Here is a 19,452-nt window from a genome sequence, read left to right as displayed (position 1 = left end):
TTGCCATTTAAGGAGGCATTGGGGCACATTTACTTATCCGTCCGGAGGAGTTCACCGAAAGTGCATTGTCCGACGATAATGCACTGTGCCGAGATAAACTAAAATCGTGCATCCGATATCCTGCATGTGTCTCTTCTCCGCTCAGGTCCGACAGAGTTCACCTTCTTGATCTTGCGACACAATTTGAAAGTTAAATCCCGCGTTCAGTCCAAATCAGTGGAATCATCCGACGGCACGCCCCCCGATTTCTGACGCATTAAAAACAGCGCTGCGGTGCCACAATCGGATCGTGTGCGCCACAATCCCCTGTTAAATACCTATCACAGCTGTGCAAAACCCGAAAACATTGGGAAATCCAAGGAAAGTGCGACCATGGACCCTTAGTAAATAAGCCTGATTGTCTTCCATTTCCCTCCTTGGAAAACATATTTGCATATTTCCAAGTATCCCCCTAGTGGAGCATCAATGGCTATAAGTCTCCACACGCCTATAAGGCAGCCTTAATTGGCAAACTCTCCATATGGAGAACTCTTACTTCCTGACCCAAGGTCAGGTAAGGAAGAGGTGAAGCAGGCAGATGAATGGTTAACAGTCAGAGGTCAAAAATCAAACAGACAAACTGAATGAACAACTTTGCAGGAACACTAATGATACAGAACCCTGTAGTGTGCACTCTAGGACCTCCAAGCATAACATAACCATAACACAGTGATGGCAAACCTTTTAGACACACAGTGCCCAAACTATAACCAACCCACGTATTTTTCGCAAAGTGCCAATGCAACAATTTAAGCAGTAACTTATTACTTTCACGGGTTTAAATTGTGTAGGCACCTGAGGGCACCAATACAGTAGAAAGAAGGAGAAGACGTTTGGATTATCATTGTAGCTTCCTTCTGGGGTCCTGGACTGCCTGGGACTGCAAGAGGCCTTGAGTCTTGTTTGGTGAGACCTGCCCTGGGGTGATGGCATGGGTGCCCATTTAGAGGGCTCTGAGTGCAACCTCTGGCACCCGTGCCATAAGTTCGCCATCACTGCCATAAAAGCTCAAGGAGAGGAAGATGACCTGTGTTACAGAAATCCATATGACTAGTAAACTAGAATAGCATTTATAACTTACCCACAGGGTCTGACCTCTGGGACCCCACAATCACATCCCTCCAGTCTATCATGAAAGTGATAGAGATATCAGAGTACGGTGCTCAGTTATGTCTTGTGGAAACTGAATAGAGACTCGTAGAGGTGAGGACACGATTAGTGGGGGATGAAGGTAGCTAGATCCCTGCAGTTATCTATCCTGTAGATAAGTAATAAATGTTTTTGGCTAATCCTTCAACCTATAGGTGAATTCTGTAGTCATTGTAGAAAGCTTGTCCTTTTCGTGTTTAACAATCTATATTATAGTTTGGTATTAAAATATGTTAAATGATATTAAATGTTAGCGTGTAATGAGACTGGATGGAAAGTAAGTGAATGGTCTTTCACTTATCTCCGACGCATTCACATTCCTTGGCTTATCAACTCCATAAGATAGCAGCGTCTTATTCCCAATAAGTCCCAGTTATCTGCTACATGTCTGGGTTCCTTTCATAGTCGCTTGGTATCAGGTTATGATTCTAATACTCCAAACAGTCTAGAAACAGTTCCATTTCTTGCAGATAGGGAAGTCCTCCTTGGCCCACTTAGCTGTTCTTGGAAGTGCTCAACCCTTTGGTATCAGGGAGGAATAGCGCACATACCTCCATGTGATTTACGACAAGGAGAAGTCAGTTTTGTGTTTTGGCACAGATAGTTTCCAAGGTTGTGCAATTAAGATAAGAGAGCGGAATCTTGTTTCCAAGTGCTCATCGCTTCCAATGAGATGGGGTGGGAGGTCAGCATGGTACAGGCCTGCTTCTTGTACAGCTGTGGACCTCCTCTCCGAAGGCCATGGGAAGCTTTTTTTGGATTGTTTTTTTTTTGTTTAAGCTTTGCATTGTATAAGTTTCTGGATGACCTTGCATGAAGCATGTGTATGAGTTTCTCGCCATTATCTGCACTTTACAGTGAATAGAAACATTGTGGTATTTTCTAAGACTGCCCCCCCCCCCCCCCACCACCACCACCACCACCACTCCAGCGTACTGCACACCTGATTTACTATTATTAGTATATCCAAAAGTGCGCTTTTTCATGATTTACACCAAGTTTGACTGGTTTAGTGCTCATGCACGCACATGCGTGCAGCCTTTGGACACTGCTGAACGTTGGCCATATCCCAAGGGCTGTACACAGTGCAAGCTAAAAGTTGTAATACATTGCTGTGCACCCAGCAGACAGGACGTCTATCCTATAGAATGCAGGGACCCCCAGTCCTGGGATCAGGCCAACATTTGCCCGTTTCCACAAGCACCACACATGAGCTCTTAGACCAAGTCAAAACTGGTCTAAAAATCAGAAAGTAAAAGTTCTCCTTACGGAGATTGCCAACTAAGGTCCATGTAGGCGTGTGGAGTCTTATAGCCATGGATGATTCACTAGGGGGATTCTGAGAAAATATGTTATCCAGGATGGGATAAGAAAAACCACACCTCTTTTAGCTACTTTGTAAGGCAGCTCCCTTGACATCACTCAGCCGAATCAGTTCCCTATGCTGCACTGAAGAGACCCAATCAGGTCAAAACATCCCTGTCTATAGTTGGGAATCTGTTGGGAATATATTGGTTTGGTTCTAATGCTTCCTCATGTCATTAGGCTTCCTGAAGGTCATACTTGATGTCAAGGGAGCTGCCTTACAAGGCAGGTGTGGTTTTCCTTATCCTATCCTGGAAAACTTTGCATATTTTTCTAAAAATCAGAAGTAGTCTCCTGTTTTCTAGTGGAGACTTTAGTAAATTGGGGCTACTCACAAACTAACACCTGTTCGGCTCCACGTCACGGCCATAGTGGCATTCATTTTCTTTAGCTGTGTCTGTCAGACTAGGCCTAGTATATGCTCCTATTCTTTACATCTGGATGATCTAGGTGAAGGACATATATACTAGAAGACAAGGCATCTGTCTAATTAACCACAGGTGCCGTCTAATCTTAACTAGAACCCATAACCACTTATACTTATTGGCCTAATTTTCCCTTCGAGGTGCCATGACATGGATTCCAGGGCAGTTGAAATTCTTTATCTTCTAGTGATGGTTAAATTCACAAACTAAGAGCCGACTTTTTCATTTAAACGATGGGAGTTGGCTCCCTGCAGTGAGCTGATGGCTCACTTATCCACGCCCCTTTAACCCGATAAAAATTGGGTTAGAAGTGGTGTGGAGAGGGGTGTGTGGCTGGACTGAGGCTCCCTATTATACCCAGGATATGTCATAAATACTCAGTAGATGTGATGGATCGGATTGTGGCACATCGGCGCCAGCATGCACGCAACGGAAATTGGGGGGTGATTCGGAAAAACCGCTGTATTTTTTATAAAAAAGTGTCGCTTGACACACGCTTACCTGCACCCAGGGTAGGACGGTGAACTTTAGTGAACTCCGACGGAATTCAGCGCAATTGCCGGAAGAACCGAATCCTCCACTGAAAAAGCACGCCACTGGATCGCGACAGGAGCGGGTAAATCTGCCCGAGTAAATCTGCCTCACTGTATTTGCCCTGCACAATGGGAATAGTCAGCAAAGGTGATTAATGGGGAGACAGTGTAACAGCCTGTGAAGCTACAGCACAGAAAGGTTCTCGCAATGCCCCCCAGAGCCCTTGTGGCTCATTAGCATAATTTTAACAGTTATTTTAGAAAGAACGAGGCAATGGGTAACAAATATAAGAAGATTACCACAGTCACTGTGCCTGGATCTATGAGTAAGTGCTCCTGGTTTATCATGATGGATGGTTTATCAGGATGAAAGACTGTATGCAAATGAGCCTGCAGGGCTCCAGGCTCCGTAAGTGTTAATGGAGCATGAAGCCCTTCAGGCTCATTGGCATACAGTCTTTCATCCTGGTGGTAGATGGAGATGCTTCTCCCCTTTATTTCTACATCCCCTCCCCCTTTATTTCCAACTCTTCTCCTGAAATGAATGGAAAATTATTGTACTTGATGTTAAGTTTTTTTCAGTACAAAGAAAAACCTTCACAAAACCAATCACAGTAGCTCCCAAGCTTAGACAATATATTTAATACAATATTTATGGAAAGAAAGTTACTCCAATAAATACCGGTGACTATTTATAAATACTAAAACGATTGTTCTTTTTTCCAAGGTTACGGCGTCTCCTATGAAGCGCTGATGACTGACAGCAGCCAGGAATAGTATCCGTCCAGTGAGTATCTCCACCTATTCTACTGATCAGTTCCTCTACAGCGCCTCCTCAGGATACATGAAGCATTACATGATGACCAATGTTATAAAGGGCATCTACCACCAGGATCATGGGCTGTATGCAAATGAGCCTGAGGGGCTCCAGGCTCCATAGGTGTTAATGGAGCCGGGAGCCCCTCAGGCTCATTTGCATACAGTCCCTCATCCTAGTGGTAGATGCCCTTTAAATACTCTGTGCTTCCTATGCATGACAGCTCAGGATCATTGGGCACCACGTACAGATACAGTAGTTTGCTATGCTAATAATGTCGTGCTCTGCCACATCTGTGTCCATTGTGTCACTTCTACAGTTCCATTTAGATTGTAAGCTCTTGTGGACAGAAACCCCTCTCCTTTCTCTTACTGTTATTTATTTGCTTTGCTTACTTTTCATTTGTACTTCTGTATCCTTTAAAAATTTATGCAAACAGAATTAAACCATTTTTAACAGTACTGAGTTGATTTGATAGAAAAGACCATTTTTGTTAGTTTGTTTCAATGCGTTCAATTTTTATTTAAATCCTGCCCCCACTGTACTCTTCCCATTGTGAAGTGGTAAAATGGTAAGTGAACTATAATATGCTGCCTGCAGATAGGACACCATGTGGAATCTGCTCAGCTCCTCCTGCTCTATAACATGCTGCCTGCAAATAGGACACTATGTACAATCTGCTCAGCTCCTCCTGCTCTATAACATGCTGCCTGCAGATAGGACACTATGTACAATCTGCTCAGCTCCTCCTGCTCTATAACATGCTGCCTGCAAATAAGACACCATGTGCAATCTGCTCAGCTCCTCCTGCTCTATAACATGATGCCTGCAGATAGGACACTATGTGCAATCTGCTCAGCTCCTCCTGCTCTATAACATGCTGCCTGCAGATAGGACACCATGTACAATATGCTTAGCTCCTCCTGCTCTATAACATGCTGCCTGCAGATAGGACACTATGTACAATCTGCTTAGCTCCTCCTGCTTTATAACATGCTGCCTGCAGATAGGACACTATGTGCAATCTGATCAGCTCCTCCTGCTCTTTAACATGCTGCCTGCAGATAGGACATTACACAGCACATTTACTTCCCCGGTTCCCAGAGTTCACAGAAAGTGCATTGTCCGACTATAATGCACTGTGCCACGATTCACTAAGATTGTGCACCCGGTATCCTGCATGTGTCGCTGCCCCGCTCAGGTCCGCCGGAGTTTACATTCTTCTTACCGGTGCATGTAAGTGCATTGTCTTGCGACACAATTGGAAAGTTAAATCCCGTGCTCTGGCCGACTCGCCCCCTGATTTCTGTCGCATGAAAGCCATCGCAGCTGCGCTACAATCCGATCATGTGTGGACAATGCCAGCAAAGACAACTGTTAAATACCTGTCAAACCCGAAAACCGTGAACAGTCAGACGAAACTGCAATCTGCGACCCTTAGTAAGTTAGCCCGTTGTGGAATCTGATCAGCTCCTCCTGCTCTATAACATGCTGCCTGCAGATAGGACAATGGGGCAGATTTATCAAGTGTCTGAAAGTCAGAATATTTTCAGTTGCCCATGGCAACCAATCACAGCTCCCCTTTAAAATATTCATGAGCTTTAGTAAAATGAAAGCTGAGCTGTAATTGCTTGCCATGGGCAACTAGAAATATTCTGACTTTCAGACACTTGATAAATCTGTCCCATTATATGTACAATCTTATCAGATCATCCTGCTGTATAACATGCTGTTTTTTAGATAACACATTATATACAATGTACTCATCTCCTCTTGCTATATAACATGCTGCCTGCAGATAGGACATTATGTACAATCTGTTCAGCTCCTCCTGCTCTATAACATGCTGCCTGCAGATAGGACACTATGTACAATCTGCTCAGCTCCTCCTGTTCTATAACATGCTGCCTGCAGATAGGACACTATGTACAATCTTTTCAGCTCCTCCTGCTCTATAACATGCTGCCTGCAGATAGGACACTATGTACAATCTGTTCAGCTCCTCCTGTTCTATAACATGCTGCATACAATTAGCACACTATATAAAAGCAGGGAATTATTTGGTAATGGAATGAAACATGTTTAGAGCTCAGTTACCTTGTTGATAATGTGTAATCTACTGATTATATTAACAGCCTGGAAATAAGTGGACTAGTCTGCATCCTCAGGAAGAAACATGTATTAGGGGGGTGATGTCACCACATTGTAACAAAGGCTCCCCTGAGATCGCCAAGCCCCTAAAACTTTCCTAAATGCATGGGATGTTTAACAGAAATAAATTAGATTTTCACTTTATTAAAGGCTTGAATGTCACAAATTTCCAAACTACATATAATTGGAGTTAAAGCCATTACTATACATAGACAGCCTTAGAAACAGAGACGTGAAAAGTGGCACCGAGATTGGCATCATGGTGAATATACACTGGCACCGCAGAGCAGAACGTCTAGACAATCGTATAGCACTGGTAATATATGATCTATCCTGTATTATGCTTAATAGGAAACTGCCATTAGATAAAACCCACCCAAAATAAATACTTTGTAAAAAACTATTACTAATAATAATAATCTTTATTCATATAGCCCATCAAATTCTGCAGCGCTTTACAAATAAATGAAACAGCATCGCCCTTATCCATAAATTGTTCCTTACCATGGCTGCAATGTTAAAAAAAAATCAGTATGTAAATCTATATGCAACTCACCTGACGAGTCCAATGATAATAATAGAGTCCTGCATAAAATAACAATAATTCCTTTATTTATATAGTGCACACAGATTATGCTGCCCTGCACAGAGTTTGCCAAATCTATCCCTGTCCCCACTGGGGCTCACAATCTAATCAACCTACCAGTATGTTTTTGGAGTGTGGGAGGAAACCGGAGGACCTGGAAGAAACCCACGCAAACCCACGAGAACATACAAACTCTTTATATATGCAGTGCTCATTGCATTTCCCTTCCTCCCTAATCATGATTGACAGGTCTCACTGCTACCAGTACTTAGGGACCGTCTGCCAATATTCAACTACTGACTTACAGTTCTTTAGGAAATACTATGTCATATGTTTTACACAGTCCCTTGCTGGAACATTGATTGAGAGAGCTATGGTACATCATTGGACACTTAATGTCACGTGAACAGGGTGATGTCATCTAAGGTCCTTTGACCCCTAACGTTTTCAAAATCTACCCCGTGTATGAATCTGATCACAGCAGCCTCCCTGGAGAATGGGGAGAACTGGAAGTTCATGGAGGCTGCTGTGATTTAATGTGGTCAAATACATACATGGGGTAGATTTTGAAAATGTTAGTGGGTAAGGGACCTTACATCACCCTGGTCACATGACATGAAGTGTTGAATGGTGAGAAGACTTGGGGAGGAGCAACTGGACTGGGCCGAGGAGGCCACACCCATCAGACTCGCAGCTGTATGCCATCTATGAGAACAAAGTTGGACACATGGGCGCCACCATCCTTGTTTCGATCGTTGCTCCCCATGACCATGACGTCATTGGGATGCAATGATCTGTCTCCATGACACCCTTGAATCTTTGTAAAACCTGAGGCTGTATAATTTCTGGGCATTTGCTACAATGTGCCACTGGCACATAGTTCAAAAACTAAATGAAAGTGTCTCTAAAGCTGCACCCAGATGGATCATACTGCGGTACATTTACTAGAGAAATAAGCTTTTGTCTCGTAGAGATATATTATAAAGTTTCTAGTATTGATTTTTACAAAGTTTTTTTAAACCTTTATTAAACATTCCTGATAATTCTCATATGACTGTAATAGCTAGAGCCACAAAAAAATACTGTAACTATAATGTCAAGATGTGATGGTAAGAAATCTTCACAGCGGAGACGTCGTTCACTCGCCTTTTCATGTTCACCTTGTATGAAGGCAGGAACGGCCTTGACTCCGGAGAACAATCCTGACTAGGCAGTTTGCTGCTGACAAGTTTCTAGACAGAGAAAGTGATGTGACTGTGAAATAGAGACAAGAGTATCACTCACTGGTTCGTAGATTATCAGAATACTATGAGTTAATCAAAATACCTATTATTTTCCTCAATTTATGATAATTCATCTTCATACCTGGTGACTCACTTGTAGCATAATACATGACTTGTCATGGCCACATTGCATTGTCCTGGCTCATTTAGTACAGAAATGCCGTACTAGAGAATCCAACCTGACAAACTGCAGACCGATCAGAACATCAGGAAAAGTAGATATGTCACTATTCCAAATTTCCTATCAATTTATGAAAACTATTCTAATGTGATTGAAACTAGTTAAAACTAATGGGATCGCAAGCGAAAAACCTTGAAAAACATGTATCCCTTGTCTGATGAAAATTCAGTGTTGTATTACACTCTTTGGGCTGTGTATATATATATATATATATATATATATATATATATATATATATATATAAAATGAGCACCAGTCTGTTAAGGTTCCATGTTGATGGGACTGTGACTATTGGCTGATAAGGGTTGCGTGACTATTGGTTATAGAGGGCTCGGGGACTATTAGCTACTGGTGGCTATGTGACTATTGGCTACTGGGGGTTCTGTGACTATTGCCTTCTAGAGCTGCATGACTAGCGACTACTGGGTGGTCAAGGACTATTGGCTACTGAAGGCTGTGTGACTATTTACTACTGGAGCTGCCTGTCTAATGGCTACTTGGGGGTCCATGACTATTGGCTGCTGGGGGCTTTGTGACTATTGGGCACTGGGGACTGTGCGACTACAGGCCACTGGCGGCTCCATGATTATAGGCTACTGGCGGCTCCATGACTGTGTGACTAATGGCTACTGGGGGCTCCATGACTATAAGCTACTGACAGCTTTGCCTGTCTCTGGGAGTATGCCCTTAAACACATCACATCACACTAGCCGCCCTTTTTTTTGTTGAAAACAGTTTTTTTCCACATAATTTTTGCATAATTACCATTTATTAAAGTTATAGTTCTAAGGTTGTATTCTAATAAATATTTTTTTTGTTCAGCTAAATAACGTGATTATTGATTATTATATCGTAATGGTGATAAAAAGCCTTATTAGTCCTGTAAATTTATCACTTAAGCATGCCCCATGTATGTGGGAGTCAGACTCAGAGTTAGGGAAATGGAGGAGTCAGAGTCGGAGGTTTGGCTTACCGACCCCACAGCCCTAGGCCTTGATGTCCTCTGCATTGGCCAAATATCACACACTAGGTTCATATTAGGTCACAACCGCCCATTGTAAGGATACGTCAAGTGGAATCCTGATGTGTCCTTATAATGGAGGGCTACAATGTATACCTCTGTATACACATATAGTGGGGTACTTCATCCTGCTTCTTCCCCCTGAAAGCGGGAGGAGGAGTGGACATTGCCAGCAGCCAGTGATTGGCTGTTAATGTTCAGGGTGTTTACAACTGTGAAGTCACTGTCTTTTTATGGACAGGGACATCACTGGGGACTTCCCTGAGTGTACACTCAGCGGAGGCCAGGAGGTGGATGCATTATGTTGCATCGCTTCCCCTTATGTTCTAATGGCTTCTGTTAAGCTTCATATAGGGAGCAGGATGGGAAGATGTAGCTTGCTGGGTCTTTCCATCCTATGTTTCCCAGAGTATAAAGCGTATAGTGGACAGACAAGAGGAAATAAGGATACTTCCTCCTCCCAGTATATGTCTATGGATACGCTCAGTGTTTACACTGGGACCTTCATGACGTATACGCTCAGCTTATGAAGAAAACCTGGTGTGAATGCAGCCCTACTTTATGATGAGGTCCACCTTCGGTTAGTGCATGCAACAAAAATGAAATATGGTGTAAATTAGGATATATCTTATGGAGTTACATCACTATATGCCCATATTGGGAAAAAAGTTAATGAAGGTGGGAATTGGGTTAATTTTTCAACAAATTTAGAACAAATTGACCATTATTATGCGGGTAAGCTGGTGTAAGGGGATGATAACCCTCCCTACCCCTATTGTAGAGTAGTAAATTCGAGTAATTTTTAATGGAATTTCTAGTATTATTTCTACATCATGGAGAAGCCTTTCAGCATTGGGCAGGTGCAGTAGCTCCCCTGCCCTGCCTGTTCTCACGTCCCCTGCCTCGCTGGTAGAAGTTCACTTGTCAACATCTATTACATTCACATGCACAGAGCTGTCATGCCTCATACAGACGTCTCCTGGATGTCGCATATCAGCTAATAGCCATTTATCCCAGTACTTTGCTTTGCCTCCATTCCCAGGCCTGTCTACAGTTGCCAAGATTTACCAAGTTATACCAGCCAGAAGTTCAGTGCATGCCAGGCTTATGCACTGGTGCCAAAGATCAGAAACTAAGCTGGCACCCAGAGGGTTAAGAAGCGATCGTGGTCGTACGGTTTCCCTCGATGGATGATTGATGGTGATGTGAAAACCATTACACTTGTACATGATCCTCTCACTGGATATTATGTTTCCTTCGGGAAGGGCTGGAGGGATACAAAGTATCTCTCCTTGTGGGTGCAGCCATTAAGGCTCCTTGTTTGTGTATCTTTCTGTGTGGTTTTACAGAAGACGGGATTCTTAGCTGAGAACATCCAAGTGGCTGTATGTTTTACCTTTGGACAGGGGCCAGTGGTAAATCCAGCTGTGAGTCGCAGGATTAACTTCAAACATGAAAAATCGCTTCCATAGCCATTTATGGAGAGTTACTGGCTCTTAGTATGGGTGAGGGTAAGGAGCATGGAGATGAATGGATCTGATGTACGGAGAAGACGTACAACTTCATGGGAGGCCGGTTCATTGTGTGGTTATGGATTTTGCCAGGGCAAACAAATGTGGAAGCAGACATAGCAGAAGAAGGAGATTGGGGGACTATAATAGGGTGGATCTACTAAAAGAGTCTAAAAGTTATACAAATTTAGTACAAAGTTAGAAAAATTGCAATAGTGCAGCTAATAATATTAATCTTTGTAATATACTTAGTTATAGAAATCTATTACAGTGTCCTTTTTGTTCTTTGTTAAAGGAAATCTACCACCAGGATGAAGGATTGTAAACCAAGCACACTGACATACTGGTGTGTGCCCCCTCTGGCAGGATCCGCTCTCCTTATAGATTCCTATACCCTTGCTTTTACAAAAAATATGATTTAAAATTATGCAAATGAGCTCGAGGGGATGTTAATGGAAACTGGAGTCCCTCAGGCTTATTTGCATAATTGTTAAAGCCAGGGCATAAAGAGCTAAAAGAAGAGCAGATCCTGCCAGAGGAGGCACAGACCAGTATGTCAGTGTGCTTGGCTTACAATCCTTCATCCTGGTGGCAGGTGTCAATTAATCAGTTTGTGTAAATCAGTTTTCTGTCCTTTATCCACTGACAGCTGAGAGATAAGGGAACCTGATAAAGTATCTAATGACTTTACTCCTTACAGTCCCTGGATATTGTAATCTCCACAGAGAGGTGATTTATCAAGGAAAGTATTGTCCAGCTATGGAAAGAGTTAATCATTAGTCTCCTTATCTGAAGTGGACGGACCACAGAGGCTTTCAGATCTACTGCTCACTACAGGAGAAAGAAACAGTTTTTCTTAATGAAGTATATTACAGTTAACTTTCTTACTATTACTATTATCACTTTCTCTATTAATTTCTGGAAAAAAAACAGCAACCCTTAGTAAATGAGCCCCATTGTGTCCTGCAGTTCCAGCACAGACACCCAGGACTGGAAAAGCTCAGATAATGGATGTTTAACTCTTTCAGATACTGCGGTCCAACACACACCCATGCAGCATCAATTGTCAGCTGCTGATGGCATAACATAACACATAATTCTGGGGGATCATTGAAGGACCACATGTCCACCTGTAGCATCTTTCCATGCTGGATTCTTATTGACCCAGATCAAAAAGTTAATCTGTTAATAATGTTGCACAATAAATGCGTACTAATAATTAAATCTACTGTGCAAAAAGTGTTATTACAAACTACAATTTGTCCAAGAAAAAACAAGACCCCACACAGATATTGAAACAGAAAAATAAAAAAAAGTTATGGCATGTAGAAGACCTTGAAAACAAAACACATAAATAGGTCATTAAAGTGAAAACGTGTGGGGTAAGGGGCATCTACTATTTGTTTGTTTACTTTTTGGCACATTTGCATATTTTTGGGTGTAACTAATGGACAATTTCTCCTGAAGCCACATCCTTTTCACAAGACGTCCTCTAGTATTGTGCGTACTTATATGTAGCAGTGTTCTCAAAGGCAAACTATTAAGAAGGAAACTGGGCTTGTAACAAAGATTAGAACTATACAAGGATAACTGGAATTAAATGATTGTAGCTGACTCCAGCAATTCTACAGCAATTCAGAAATATTTAAAGAAAATCTACCATCAAAATCCATTTTACCAGAGCCCCTCAGTGCTGCAGATTCACAGGCTGTTACAATGAGCAGAACATGCCTCAACCTACCCCCTGCTCTCTCCCTCCTCCCTCTCTCTGCATGTGTAATCTAGCAGCAGCAGAAAGTGCTGGGGAATATCTGCTCTGCTCATTGTAACAGCCTGTGAACCTACAAAGGTAGGGTCTCTGGAAACACCCCATACAGCCCTTCGGGTTCATTAGCATAATTATAAAAGTTGATGTTAGAAGGAAGGAGGCCATGGATAACAAATATAAGAAGATTACCACAGTCCTGGTGTCTTGCTAGATTTTCGTTAAAGAGACACTAACCCTTTAGGAATTGTCCCCTAATGGATATGGCTGCAAATCATCCGACCCAAATAGACTAATAGACAGAAGACAAAACAGCAGGAGAGTTCCTACTGATTGTAGCGGGAACACAGTGAGTTGCATGTAGCCTGGTGCACTCCTGGGGATTGCATCTGTTACTTAGTTAAAATAGGAAAATGTTGTTACCAAAGTCTTAGTGTTTTCCTCACCTAAAGCATCTTGTTATTTAAAAGACTTAAAGGGATTTCCAAACTATTAATAATTTAACCACTAAATACCAAATTGATGGGGGTCCAACACTCAGCTCCTCCATAGAGGAATAGAAAAGTAAGCAAACAGCTCCATTATTTGTGTAGTGGTCAGATCAGGTTACTGCAGATTAGCCACTACACAGAGAGCTGAGCTAATCTTTGGAGGCTTTGGATGTTGAGACCCTTCAATCTGATAAAACAGGAGATACACTTAGGGTAGGTCTTCAATATCTTTATCTTGAACATTCCTATAAGTAAAATCTGTCATCAGTTTTGATCATTATAGATATCTGTATAATGATTCCATTGTTTGTGTTGTTTAGAATTGCAGGATTGTGGAAATTGCATATTCCAGGATTGGAGCTGGACTGCAAGCCCTCTTGAACATTGGGGAGATCTCTCTTTGCAGTACTTCTGCAAAGCTCCACCCCTCTGTTGTAATATCTAATTAGAAGCCTTGGGAAGGGCTATTCTGTGTTCTGTGAAGAGATCGGACACACCAGTGCACCAAGTGCAGCTACAATTCTGGAATATAAATTAAATTTTCACAGTCCTGCTGCTGCTAAGAACACAAGCAAAGATAATTCAGATTTTCAGGGACACACTGGGGCAGATTTACTTACCCGGTCCATTCGCGATCCAGCGGCGCGTTCTCTGCGGTGGATTCGGCTCTTCCGGCGATTCACTAAGGCAGTTCCTCCGACATCCACCAGGTGTCGCTGCTGCGCTGAAGTTTCCCGAGGCCTGCCGGAGTTCCCAATCCATTGCCGGGTGAAGGTAAGCGCGTGTCCCGCGACACTTTTCTTTTTTTAAATGCTGCGTTTTTTCCGAAACCGTCAGGGTTTTCGAGTGGCCACAGGGAAAATCGGCGCAAAACGGAAAAATTTGCGTAACCCGCCGGTAAAACGCAATTCGGCCCCTTAGTAAATGACCCCCAAAGTCTGCAGCTTTGTATGGTCAAAATAATGAAATTCCCTTTAGAAAAGAGCAAGTACTGTATAGAATTACTGTCTCCATGACCCCATGAAGGTAAATATTCAGAAAAAATGTTTATATGTCTTTGGCCTTAAAATATGAAATCAGTCACAGCGAAAACTTGGCAAATTAATGTGAAAACAATGGGTTGTGTATTCATTACTGTAGAGCGGCCAGATTGCTGGGTTTTTTCCCTTGTACATTATGTTCACACAGCCTAATACTGGCAATGCATTCCCAGGCTCCGAGCGCTGGGAAGACAATCGCTGGTGTCACGCGTGGCCTTGGGTCTGTGAAGACGTCAACATTCAAGTCATTTGTATTGTGTCCCGTTCATTGTATTCTTTATTTAATGGTAATATATATATATATACTGTATATAGGACTTTTCCATAGGATGGGTTATTCAGCACCCCCATGGTCCCCACCAATCAGCTCATTCTTGCTCTCTAGAAGAACAGCTCCACTCTGTGTCTAGTGGCCAAGTTGGGGTACTACAGCTCAGTTCCCATTCATTGATTCAGTTGGCTGGAAACGTCAGTTTCCCTCTGCCTGATGTAATCTCACACATCGGAGAGCAGCCGGTGAAGCTGCAGCACAGAGGGGTTCTGGTAACACTGGTAGCACTTGTGCCTCATTAGCATAATTTTAATAGGTGAGAGAAGGAGACCATGGATAACAATTATAAGAACAATACCACAGTCACAGTGCCTGGATCTATGAGTAAATGTCCCTAATTTATCATGCTTGAGTTTGATGGTACATTTCCTTTAACTGCCTATATCTTTAATATCTTTATAATTACGATAGTTCTTATCATTAATATGACCCCAGCAGCATGTTTCTAGGTACTACAGACCAGAATACAGGTGCGTCTGAAGTGACACTCCCCGTACAGCCTCTAAACTTGACTTATCTCAGACAAATCTGACTCTTCTCTGCTCATTGTCACATGACATTGGAGGAACTTTTTTTTACAGGTAAACGGATGAGATTTTACATCAAAGAGGGGATTCTAGAAAGGACTTTTCATACCTGAGTAGAGTATGAGTACGGTAGTAGTTTAATGGGGTAAAATCTAGTGGCTGAGTCCCTTTTATGTTATACTCTCTTTTCGGTATCAGTGAACCCGTCCGTGTCGTGTCTCAGCCTTTTTTTGACTCCTGTAAATGTTTACCATTTCCTAAACTGTTTCCTGATTCCGAGGCACCTTCTAAAATAAGCAGAGTCAGCAGCCGAATCTCATCCCCCTTCTTCTCCGGCTGCTACATCCAAGTTTCTTATCTTGGCAGGATCCTTCCATTACTCATCAGAGCATCTGCACATAATTTACCATTAGGTAACTAAACAAAGTATGTCATGAAAAAAGCCAGGATTCCTGAAGCGTCGCGGAGCACGTGCTGCTGAGTGATATTTATTTTACTCTTCTTCCTTCCAGTGATGAAAGACCCTTTGAAAGGAAGGTTTGCCCCGGCATAGCTGTTCCTCCAGGAAGCGCAGCATGTTCAGCGTAGAGGACCTCCTAGTTTCTCATGGGTACAGAGTGTCCAAGAGCACGCTTTCCGCATATCCGCACAGGACTGACGGCTACCAACACGAAGCCGCCGACACCAAGCCCGGCAGTGTCCTGGTGAACGGATACCCCCCAGACCTAGCGGACACCCACACCGTGACCCCCGCTCCAACCAAGGGTCTCTGCAATGACCACGAGAAGGTGTGTGTAAATAACAGAAGGCAGATTACTTCTGCGGGACATCCCAGGAGCACCCAAACCACAGACCCCGGGTAGGTATCCCATCCCCCATGTGTTACGCTTTTCCTCTATTCTGCATTGTTGTCATATTTCTGGCTATTCCTATAGTTTGCCCTATTTATAGCAAAGCTGCATCGTGATTCTGCATATTAAACCATACAGGGCTTTATTGTTCTGCTCATTTGTATGCCAGGACTTACGTTACGGATAATATATTCTTTGGAATAAAATAAGTACATAAAAGACAAAGAAGAGGAAAATCTGGTCATGTAGTTATCTCAGTTATTGTCAGTTCTAGTTCTTGTTGATTTTATGGGTTTAGTCCAATGTGTTACCATGTGTGTAGTACATGGACTCTCCGTGTGTACACATCCGGGGAAACCACCTGCTTCTGTCCCAGGCAACAGGTCACCGCACACTACATGGACGGGAGATTATAGTATTGTATCTTGTCAGCTCACCTTTTATTTCTCAAGTCAGTCCAAAAGGGCAGATAGATAATAGATAGATATGAAATAGATAGATAAATAGATATGAGACAGATAGATGTTAGATATGAGATATTTAGATACGTAGATGATAGATTTATAGATAGATAGGAGATGGTTATATATTAATACAGTAGATAGATAGACAATTAGATATGAGAGATAGATAGATAGATAGATAGATAGATAGATAGATAGATAGATAGATAGATATGAGATAGATAGATAGATAGATATGAGATAGATAGATAGATATGAGATAGATAGATAGATAGATATGAGATAGATAGATAGATAGATAGATAGATATGAGATAGATAGATAGATAGATAGATAGATAGATAGATAGATAGATAGAAGGTATGAGATTGATTGACATTAGATAGATAAAATATACATATGAGATAGATATGATGATAAAAGATGGATATATACTGTTAATGGAGAAAGATATGAGATATATAGATACATAGATGCTAGATGTATAAATAGATCTGAGATGGTTATATATTGATACTGCATATAGATAGATAATCGATTGATGGATAGATAGATATGAGATATTTAGATACGTAGATGATAGATGTATAGATATATAGATATGAGATGGTTGTATATGATACTGTATATAGATAGATATATATTGATACAGTAGACAGAAAGACAATTAGATATTAAAGATAGATAGATAGATAGATAGATAGATAGATAGATAGATAGATATTGGAGACCCTGGCTAAGGGATCACCGGCTTCTGCACCCACCGCTAGCTGTGCTGCTCTGGATCTTCTACTTTTTAGATGTATAAATAGATATGAGATGGTTATATATTGATACTGTATATAGATAATAAATTGATGGATAGATAGATAGATATGAGATATTCGGATAGATAATAGATTGATAGACATGAGATAGATAAAAGATACATATGAGATAGATATTATAATTAAAGATGGATATATACTGTTAATGTAGATAGATAGATAATAGAAACAGTAAATAGATAGACAATTATATATGAGAGATAAACTACATATACTTATTTCCAGCCTTCCATGAGATGGAGCCATTCCCTATAATAGCTACAATGATACTTTTTAATATATAGTTTTTTTTTTAAATTATAAACACCAAATGTTACATTGTTTCCATGTGTAAGTCTTCTTTAGAGCGTGTAGGACTATTGTATGACCTAAACATGTTGTTGCGTGTATGATAGCATCTACAATGACTTTCTGGTGATATTATAACGCACCTTTTCTAAAAAAACAAAAACAAAAAACAAACACCGGAAAATGACAGGATGTAAACAGCCGCGGACAAATGGATGTGAGAGCACGTCCTGCCCGTCCTATCCAGGTGGCCCGCGCTTCTTATTTCTCTAATGATGCCAGATATCTGCTATTATAGAAGACATGAGGCATGTGGTCAGTGAAAGGAGTTGCAGCCACATGACCTCAAAAGGAGTCATAACCTGCTGAATATCTGCTGTACCTCTCCCGCCACTTCCCACTACACCACTGATCTCTTTTTACCAAGGTTAGGCTTACACTGCCACCATTGGGGACAGAGGCTCCTAACATAGCCTCCGACATCAGTGTGTATGTAGCCTTAAAGGGAACCTGTCATCAGGTTTTCAATATTCAGGCTTCTCCACACTCATGGCTAGACAGTGAGAGCGGTATGCAAACCTACTCATACTCACCTCCTCCGGGGCTCCTGTTCTCCCATTGAACCATCGACCACTGTCACCCTGGGCTCCTGTCCCGACTACTGTCACCCACCTGCTAGATACTGAAACTATACTGTAACAGATGTGATGAATTAGTCAGAACCAGAGCTCCTTCTCAGCCATATATTAATTTTTTTTTTAAGATTCAAGACAACCCCTTTAATAGCTAAAACCTGATAAAAGTTCCCTTTAAAGGGGGTGACCCCCAAATGAATAGAGCAACTAGTCTAGACTATCCTGTACTTCTGCCAGTGCCATAGACATTGAATGGAGCAGCAGTCGTTTATTTATATGGGGTACAAAGGACTGTTTTCTTGTGATCCATGGGGGTCCCACCACTGGGACCCCCACCGATACGCCGGGTAACCTATATACCCTATGGACAGGGAATATCTTGTGATTGGACCATTTCTTTTTTAAAGGAATTGCTCCACAAAAATAAAACCTTTCCCCTATCCAAAGAATAGGGGGTACGTTACAGATAGTTGGGGGTCTGACATCTGGAACTCCTAATGATTAGCAGGGATGTACGCGGCACCTGCAGGGACATTCACTTCTGTGGGGCTGCACGAGGTCCCCGTCCGGCGGCTCATAGAAATGAAGAAAGTGTTGATCATGAATGTTTAGAGGAGACTTTTGGTCCCCTGTTCTGCGTTGGCAGTGGTCAGACCCTCCGCTATCCGTAACTTATCCCCTATTTTGTGGATAGGGAATTAGTCACTTTATTTAAATATTTCTAGAAGGAAACACAGAGGAGCAGCACATTACAACAGCACGTCTTATGAGGAATAGAAAAATGTATTAAATCAGACTCGTCAGAGGCAGTGACAGATCTGTTTTGATACATTTGCAATAACAGTGCCCCCTCTTGTCATATGGTTTTGCCTGGTATTACAGCTCAGAATTCTATATGTATCTACGACTTAACTGCCGGGCCAAACAGAATTCAGACAATCCCTTTACTATTCCACACAGTGGGGGTCATTTACTAAGGGCCTGATTCGCATTTTCCCGACGTGTTACCCAAATATTTCCGATTTGCGTCGATTTCCCCTGAATTGCCCCGGGATTTTGATGCACACGATCAGATTGTGGCGCATCGGCGCTGGCAGGCATGCAACAGAAATCGGGGGGCGTGGCCGAACGAAAACCCGACGGATTCGGGAAAAACGCTGCATTTAAAGAAA

At 42.1% G+C, this 19,452-nt stretch overlaps 1 protein-coding gene across 2 annotated transcripts in view; it reads left to right on the top strand.

Annotated features, from left to right (window-relative positions):
• The window catches only part of JCAD (junctional cadherin 5 associated), a 63,394-nt gene that overhangs the window by 27,439 nt on the left and 16,503 nt on the right, over positions 1-19,452 (top strand). For both annotated transcript variants that reach the window (XM_072154075.1, XM_072154076.1), the window contains exons 2-3: positions 4,239-4,298; positions 15,728-16,074. In XM_072154075.1, the coding sequence (XP_072010176.1) occupies positions 15,791-16,074 (284 nt within the window). In that variant the 5' untranslated portion in view covers positions 4,239-4,298; positions 15,728-15,790. The remainder of the gene's footprint in view (positions 1-4,238; positions 4,299-15,727; positions 16,075-19,452) is intronic.

The sequence above is a fragment of the Engystomops pustulosus genome, chromosome 5 (assembly GCF_040894005.1).
Source record: "Engystomops pustulosus chromosome 5, aEngPut4.maternal, whole genome shotgun sequence".
In the NCBI taxonomy this organism is placed as follows: domain Eukaryota; kingdom Metazoa; phylum Chordata; class Amphibia; order Anura; family Leptodactylidae; genus Engystomops; species Engystomops pustulosus.
This window is presented reverse-complemented; position numbering and strand designations above follow the sequence as displayed.